We start from the raw sequence: 9,162 nt of genomic DNA, 5'->3' as shown, positions 1-9,162 counted from the left end.
AGTGAGCATTTAAGTAGCAGATATTTGGATGCAGAGTTTGCTCCTGGCCTCTAATGGATTAAACTAAAATCTCTCATCCCTTCAAATGCTAGGAAGTCCTGGATTCTGATGTGCTGGCTGAAATGAATATCTAACATCTTCCATTGTAACGAAGCCTTAGCAGTAACTGTTGGTCTCTGAACAGGACCAAATTTGTGACCATAGCATTAAAACTTTGCCACTAATTTTCTCCACCTGTTGTTTCATTGGTTCCTGGTGCAGCACAGGGTAATACTGAGCATAGTTTAACTAGAATATGCCAACAACAGAAATAGACACACACCACAATAAATATTTATAATAACAGGTTTATTAAAGCTACTGCTGCTAATTCATAAGAAATTGTCATAAAACCAACCAAACAAACTATCTACTCTTTCATGGCTCCTTTATGTATCAGTCTCAACATCCTCTAAGCCAGGCAAGGCAGATTACATCGTGATTCAGCTGCAGGCCCAGTGGTTTAAATTATGCAGACATCCATACATCCCGTCTCCACTACTGAATGTGCAGACGAGGAGAGAAAGTTTGGCTGGGACAGCCGTTCAGCAATCTAATATTAATCTATGGCTTTCGCACTTTTCACCCTTCCAAGCTCTTGCTCACGTCCAGCAACCTCTGAGCACTCTGACTCTGTCATGATCATATCCAAGAAGGCCTTTTCGGCTGAGAGGTAAGAGGGATAAATCAGTTGTGAATAACCATGATGAAAAACATCTCATGGCAGAGACTAGTAGTCAACACCTTTGTTTGTCCAGTAAACCGATGAACTATTTATTATTTTAGGCAAATAAGACAGGTAACAATTGAGTGTTGTGGAAATCATAGAATGGTTTGGGTTGGAAGGGACCTTACAGATCTTCTAGTTCCAACCCCCCTGCCATGGGCAGGGACATCTCCCACTAGATCAGCATGGACTCTTCTTTCAGTTTCTATACTTTAATACATGCTGTCTAAAAGGAAAAAAAAATGCTTTCATTGTAGTCTCAAAGGAAGGATTTTATCTGGCCTAATGTAGATGTCTAGAAATCTGAACTATTCACTGCAGGTTCCTTTGCAGACTATGGAAAGTTAAGACATATGTTCAGAGCATGGTTAAGCTCACGGTAAAATAGATGTTTGCAATCTGACCAATCGAATCACTTCCTAAAAACTATCTACTTCTTTGTACGACTATACAGACAGAATAGATAAGTAACTTAGAAGGAGATGTCTACACTGTAGATGTTTAAATTTAGGTGAGATGAATCCATGCAAGGTGTTTAGATAGCCAGCTTCATAAAGTAGGAAAGATAAATACAACAACATCATGTCATGCAAAGTATGTAGTTCATGATTTCATGGCAACTATTAAGTGTGCACTTCTTAAAAAAAATGCTAATACAATAGTTACCAGAATTACAAACATGGAGTGGGAAATTTCTAAGTTAAACCCTCTAACAATTTTTGTTTAGAATCCCTCTGCAGTAATAGAGATGCATTTTCCAAAGATGATTTTTTCTGTCTGAGAGGTATCATTTAAGTTACTTGAGAAGAATCTTCTTCTGGAGATTGATGTCTCTCCTCGAAGGTACAGAGTAGACGCACCTCACTCTATATGAAAACAGTAGTTTACACTGAATAACTGACTTTCAAATGACTAATCTTTGATGAGATTAATCCCATTCATGCTATGTAGATAACAGATGTTTATATCTGAGGAGATGCTTCAGTAAAGAGAATACAGCCCCTCCAAAACATATGTGTAGGTATGTGCTGCTCTTCAGAAATTTCAATAAATTATCGTTAGTTTTATGTACAGTTTAGCAGTCTCACAGATCTGATGGATAAATTGTACAATATCTTGTTTTGCTTCCTGGAATGTGTGTATGAAAAGGCATCTAAATTCTCATGGAATTAATTCCTTTGGGAACCATGCAGTAGGACTGCATTTAAAGTATTTGTTCCTAGCAGTAAAAATTAATCATTTCCCATTGCCGTTTGAATTAACAGGCCAATACATTTAACAAAACACTAGTGGAGCTTCTTTATCATGCTTTCTGTATGTCAAAATTAGTAGATCCATTTTTCTGCAAGAGAGAAAAGATTGATCAGCAATGCCAAGCAAATCAGTATTCTCTAAACGTCACACAATGAAACTTTAGATCAATTTTTTTTTTAGAAAATCTACTGAAGTCTGACTGTCCCATCTTGTCATTTGCTGAAATAGGATATGTTAATTTATAATGCCCAGTATACAGATCCTTGGTATGTCTTTCTGCAGTTTCATAACTGCCACGATGCCTTTTTAATTTTATATTCTGATTATTTGTAACATTCACTCTTCCCATCAAATTTTGCAATGGCAAAATAGCACGAAGTTTTTTAACAAAACAAATTGATTAATATAATTTTAGTTGACACGTTCTTATCTCACAAGAAGTACGTAGGTGAAGACCAGGTCAGCAGAACATTTCATCTAGGTTTCCGTTTGTCTTTATTCAATACACAGGTACTGATTTATAGTATTATGAATTCATAATTGCCGTAAACAGAGAAGGCTTAAAATCTAACAACTTCTAGAAAAATTAGTAAAACAAAAGCTTCATTCTTCACTGCCTTGCACATTTGTTTACTCACTATGCTCACAAATGTTTACACAGGTAAGTTTGGTACTAACAGTACAATATTTTCATTATAATTTAATAGATTTTATATCTTTACTTTACTGGTCAGAAAGACTATGTTAGGTGAAAATACCTCTGAACCCTGGTTTATTCATTTCAATACAACAGGCTGATTCTCAGATGGCCTTTGAATTTATTCTTGTGACGTCCAGGGCAAGATGCCATTGCCTCACTGTAGGTGTCTCCACTGACTGCACAGGTAGGACTCTATAGATTACAATGAGACCTTAAACCATCTCCATCACACGTACAGAATAATTATTGTGTCTGGAGACTGGGGTTAGATATCATCCTAAGCAACCCAGTCTTACTGAATATTTTGAAAAGCTTTAAGTACACAGAAATAAGCAAAAGAAATAGTTGTGTTGTAATAAATTGAAGTTATTTGAATGAAGTTCTCTACATTGTTTTTCTCACGTTCAATACAATACATCTTGCATCTTACCTTTAATTTTGGAATAGCAAGGCTCACAATGCACAGTTTGTCTGTAAATCCAAATGCTGTCTCCTGCTTTCAGATCTTCCAGTGGTCTTTTGCATACTTCACACTTCAACACACAAGTATAAACAACAAGAAAAATTAAACCAAAACCATTCTCTAATATTCATTCCCAGCATGCTGTCTTTTAGGGAGTAAGCAACCTCAGACCAGAATAGGGATTATGAATACTGCAATATCATCAAGGCTGAACTCTGAAAGAGTAGTGTTCATGAACATTAAATTAGACATTGGAATATCTCACCTTTAGATCAGATATCTAAGTCCTTACTAGTTCCCCTTACCTCCCCTAGATATTTCAAAGAGTAATTTCTCTGCCTTAGCTTACAAATTTATTCAAAAATAATATGAATCACCCTTTTGAGATCCTTTTGTTTCTTCACTGAGTAAAGGAAGCATGATCAGACTTAATCATCCAACTCCAAGTAGTTCTTAAAGAATCTAAACCTGCTTATTTAAAAATGTTTTCTGATACATTATCTTAACCAGTAAATATGTTTCCCATTATTGCAAAATCATGACATTGCTTTCACAAATTTCTTAAAAAGCTAACTTTCGAGATAGAGAAGCATCGCCCATGTTTCACGGGTGAAAATACACAGATACACACAGAAGCTGACTTCCCAAGATCACAAAGAAAGCCTACAGTGGATCAAGGAGCAAAGTAATTCAATCTATAAACCAGAATATTGACACCCGGATCAACCCTTTTTTTGTAACCTAATAAAAGAACGGCAAATTCTGGTCTCTCTGGACATTTTTATCCTCTGATAAGCGAAAACCAGTATTACTTTTACAGTGCAACTCAGTAATCAAATTGCCAGCCATCCTAGAAGGGCTGTAAGCCTTTCTGTAATTTTCACGATGGCTGTCCATTCAGATAATTTTGGACTGAAAGTCTTTATTAAAATCAAAAATTAACAGTCTTACCCAAAACATCCTTTTGCAGCTAAATGAATAAATTGTGTTATATCAACACCATGGACTTAAAGGCACTGTGAATTATTAGGCCCAGGATGCAGACAATATACAATTGCCTTATGTTACACATGCTCATTAAAGCTAGTATGACATTGAAACTGAGCGGTCAGTATTGATTAGTAGAACATGGTAGAGTACCAGAGAACTCTTTTTTTTCCCAGTTTTACAGCAATATGTCTTTTCTATATATTTTCTACATAAGCTGTTAGTATTAAGGTACTATTAAAACAGTCTACTCTCTTCACTCATTTTATGTTTCCATCTATAAATCAGCAAAAGGATGGGCATGTTTCCAAAGCTTTGATCACCAAGATTAGCTCGCATTTTTATACAGAGAAAAAAACCCTAAAGTTTGGATTATTTACTCACTGAACTTTTGGTATGTACCTTTACAAGGAAGAAAAGACCTTATACTGCTGTCAGCCACATGCAAATCTCTAATGGGTACAGGGTATTTGTAAAGAGCTAAATGAATATTAATGATGAGAAATTGCAATGCTTAGCTAAATACATAACTACAAGCATGAACCATAGACTTACAATAGTTGTTTAAACTTTTGCCAATGCTTTTATAAATGTGTATGTTTATACACATGTAAATGTATAAAACTTAAGCTGAATTTTGCGGGACAGACAGGTCCCCACTTGGGAATAGGTAGCAAGAAGAATACAATTTAAAAAATAAGCTTAAATATTTAACAGATAATTCAGCTAATACCAACATGTTAACACTCCTAACTGCATAAAAAGCCCACTCCACTTTGTGTGGGTTGATCCATCTAAAAAGAATGGAAGCAAACCAGAGTTTGTATTTACTTGCAATAATAGATTTGAGGGAGTATTACATAATAATTTCCATGGAAGAAATTGCATTTTTAGTGCTCACAGAGCTCAGTCCATATGAGACAAAAAGCATATATCACTTCACACGTTAAGTACGACCTTTCCGCTGTATTCTGGTTTGGGTTACTTTTCATGCAATAACTAGGTAAAAGAACTGCTGTCAGAAGCAGAAGCAAAAAGCTATGCACGACTGGGCAGAAAAATGAGCTATGCTAATGCGGTGATTTTGCCGAGTATTATTTGTTAGAACAACAAACTCAGTGTGGAGGTGCAAGCGGAATTAAAACAAATGAGGCAGAAAGCAACTACATGGCTGAGAACTGGTAGGCATACCTCGAGAAAAGTTTAAGAGTGAATTTTAGGCTGAAGCTTAGACTTTGGAATGACAAGCATAAAAAAATTTCTTCTGTGCTTTCATTCTTATTGGAAACAGGAAAAAAGACTTACATAATTTTTAATAAATAAGACTGAAGCAAAGACATATCCAATTTCAGCACCATTTTATCCTACAGCAGAAACTATCCATAGGACCCAAATTTTAACCAATTCTTTGATCTCGGTGGGTAAAACGATCTCACCTCTATTGCTTATTTTTAATACCTCTTACTAATGCCTTTGAGTGTGACTTCTCCACAAGACACAATTTTAGATGTCACTTAATCAAGAACATTTGAGGGAGCTGGCAGAAGTCATTGCTGGGCCACTCTCCATCATCTTTGAAAGGTCCTGGAGAACAGGCGAGGTGCCTGAGGACTGGAGGAAAGGCAACGTCACTCCAGTCTTCAAAGAGGCAAGAAGAAGGAGCCGGGGAACTACAGGCCAGTCACCCTCACCTCCATCCCTGGAAAGATGATGGAACAGCTCATTCTGGGCGTCATCTCAAGGCATGTGGAGGAAAAGAAAGCTATCAGAAGTACTCAACATGGATTCACCAAGGGGAAATCATGTCTGACTAATCTGATAGCCTTCTATGACAGCATGACTGGATGGATAGATGAGGGGAGGGCAGTAGATGTGGTCTACCTTGACTTAAGCAAGGCGTTCAACACAGTCTCCCACAGCATCCTCATAGGGAAGCTTAGGAAGAGTGGGCTTGATGAATGGACAGTAAGGTGGATAGATAACTGGTTGAAAGACAGAGCTCAGAGGGAGGTGATTAGGGGCACAGAGTCTAGTTGGAAGTCAGTGACGAGTGGTGTTCCCCAGGGGTCAGTACTGGGTCCAGTCCTCTTCAATATATTCATCAATGACCTGGATGAGGGGATAGAGTGCACCCTCAGCAAGTTTGCTGATGACACAAAGCTGGGGGGGTGGCTGAAACACCGGAAGGCTGTGCTACCACACAGAGGGACCTGGACAGGTTAGAGAGTTGGGCAAAGAGGAAATTCAACAAGGGCAAGTGCAGGGTGCTGCACCTGGGGAGGAATAACCCCATGCACCAGTACAGGTTGGGGGCTGACCTGCTGGAGAGCAGCTTGGTGGAAAGAGACCTGGGAGTCCTGGTGGACAACAGGATGACCATGAGCCAGCAATGTGCCCTTGCGGCCAAGAAGGCCAATGGCATCCTGGGGTGCATCAAGAAGAGTGTGGCCAGCAGGTCAAGGGAGGTCATCCTCCCCCTCTACTCTGCCTTGGTGAGGCTGCACCTGGAGTACTGTGTCCAGTTCTGGGCTCCCCGGCTCAAGAAGGACAGGGAACTGCTGGAGAGGGTGCAGCAAAGGGCTACCAAGATGATTAGGGGACTAGAACATCTCTCTTGTGAAGAAAGGCTGAGGGATATGGGTCTCTTCAGTCTGGAAAAAAGACGGCTGAGGGGGAACCTTATCAACACTTATAAATACTTAAAGGGTGTGTGTCAGGAGGATGGGGCCAGGCTCTTTTCAGTGGTGCCCAGCGACAGGACAAGAGGTAATGGGCACAAACTTGAGCATAGGAAGTTCCACCTAAACATGGGGAGGAACTTCTTTCCTTTGAGGGTGGCAGAGCACTGGCACAGGCTGCCCAGAGAGGTGGTGGAGTCTCCATCTCTGGAGACATTCAAAACCCGCCTGGATGCATTCCTGTGCAACCTGCTCTAGGTGACCCTGCTCTGGCAGGGGGGTTGGACTAGATGATCTCCAGAGGTCCCTTCCAACCCTATGATTCTATGATTTACAAAACTGCATTAAAAAAATAGAATAAAATTTTACAATATGAAGAAAGTGTAAGTGGGATGTAATTCACTGTATCAGACTGGAAGTGTGTATACTGTAGGCTTATAAATGCATAGGGCATTCAGGATACGTTCCACTGCATCCTTTCTCCTCCTTGTAGTTGCAAGAGAACAGAGAGAAGGAGAGGCAGGGAGAAGGAGAGTAGAGAAAGAGGGAGAGAGAGAGATGGAAAGAAATGCATAGGGATGAGAGAGAGAGACTAGTATTTCCTACATTAATCTTCTCCTTCAGTGTGCAAACCTTCCTCTTCTCCCAGGTGGAGAAGGCCTAAGGCCTAAATATTCTCTTATTATATGTGTAATATAAATCAGGCATTACATTCAAGTTATATTTCTTAGTAGCAGGTGAATTCTTACCTTGAAGCAAGTCGAATGACAGCAAATTTGCAAGGCATCTAAGATCATTTTGGCATCTATGCCCAAGGGCTTCCTGCAGTATGTACATATATCTTTTCCAATTATACTCCTGTGTATATAATATAACATCAGCTGTCAGAAAAAGAGCTACCACTGAAATTTCAAGGAGAAAATTGATAAACTTAGTGCACTATGTGGGAAAGACATTTGTATTACTGTCCAATGGCTATAAATGGAAAAATGTCAGGTGTATATTCCCTCCATTCTAGTTGACAGGCGTAATATATATGCACCTACGACGGCCAAATTGCTCAGCATAATTGTCAAGTAGCAAAAATACCTTAATAGAAAGAATGGTCTTCTTCAGTGAACGGAATGATTTCAAACAGTAATAAGACTGTATTAAGCTGCTGAATGTCTGGGAGCATGTATGCTAAATGGGGATGAAGTGGAGGGTAGTGATTTTAATGTTTTAATCACAAAAGTAAATTGTTAGTTGAACTTAAAATGCTAACACTTGGTCAGTCTGATACAGAGTTCTCCTCTACGTTGCGGAAGTGCCTGAAAACATTTTTAATTTTCTGCACTGCAGGCAGAAATCCTACTTTCATGGCAGTTACAGTGAACACATGCATAGAACAACCTACCTGGTATTCATAACAATATTTTTAAAAATTTTCTCAGCTCTTTTTGCATTCTTATGTGACATCAATCTGTAGTTTCTCTAGATACAACTATTGATGGTGGTTTTGCACTACAAAACCAACTGGTCTTGCTCCTTTCCACTCAATGATAAACCATTGGATTAATTTTGAATCATTCACAGAGTTCCTTCTACTTACATTGGAAAGGATACACGTTTTTCCTGTTTCGGTATTTCCAAGTAGTGGAAATGTCCAAATTATCTGAGCTGAAAATAGTGTCACATTTAATTTTTTTTTGCCCATGAGGTAAGATATTACTGATCGAGCAAATATCCTTCTTATATTTGGGAATATCTTAACTGGTGTGAAAACATAGTTTTTAACAGCATTGTCATGTGAGCCTGTTCCTCCCCATCTGTACATAAAGTTGGTCATTACAGACACCGTTCTCACAAAGGAAGGAAATTTTGCAAAGTGGCTGCCCGAGGTAGAAACCTACAGAATCACAAAGCCAACTCTGTCACTTAAGGCATGGGCTATTGTTTCTATAGATATTTTAAAATGTCAGCTGTGACAAGCCTAACATAATATTAGGCTGCTGAACTGTGGTAATGATGGCAAGATCTCACTGAAAGGGAGCTCTGTATGAAAAGCTGTCTGACGAGCCTAATGGTGACTTCCACTGCTCTCTTTTGTCTGAACACTTGAACGCGTGTGCAAAACGTCTGTGTCCTTTGATACTCTACAATGTTAATGGTGTGTACTTACCGATCAGAAGTAGAGTAAACAGTTTTGATAGTATTTCCAGTTATATTTTCTTCATAGGCACCATATGATGATTTGCTGTGAAGCAGTGAGTGCATAGCAATCACTAAACAGTACTTTTTATTTTTAAAGGTTTCACTACAGTTATGACAATAT

The 9,162-nt window shown here is 38.7% G+C and overlaps 1 protein-coding gene across 3 annotated transcripts in view; it reads right to left on the bottom strand.

Annotated features, from left to right (window-relative positions):
- Nucleotides 1-351: 351 nt before the first annotated feature.
- Nucleotides 352-9,162, bottom strand: part of SCEL (sciellin) — a 77,700-nt gene continuing 68,889 nt past the window's right edge. For all 3 annotated transcript variants that reach the window (XM_063344344.1, XM_063344522.1, XM_063344431.1), the window contains 4 exons: nt 9,010-9,084; nt 7,598-7,706; nt 3,151-3,253; nt 352-2,108 (listed from right to left, as the gene is read on the bottom strand). In XM_063344344.1, coding sequence (XP_063200414.1) covers nt 2,092-2,108; nt 3,151-3,253; nt 7,598-7,706; nt 9,010-9,084 — 304 coding nt within the window. In that variant the 3' untranslated portion in view covers nt 352-2,091. The remainder of the gene's footprint in view (nt 2,109-3,150; nt 3,254-7,597; nt 7,707-9,009; nt 9,085-9,162) is intronic.

This window comes from Chroicocephalus ridibundus, chromosome 1 (genome assembly GCF_963924245.1).
Source record: "Chroicocephalus ridibundus chromosome 1, bChrRid1.1, whole genome shotgun sequence".
Classification (NCBI taxonomy): Eukaryota; Metazoa; Chordata; class Aves; order Charadriiformes; family Laridae; genus Chroicocephalus; species Chroicocephalus ridibundus.
The sequence above is the reverse complement of the archived record's forward strand: the minus strand, read 5'-3'. Positions and strand labels throughout refer to the sequence as shown.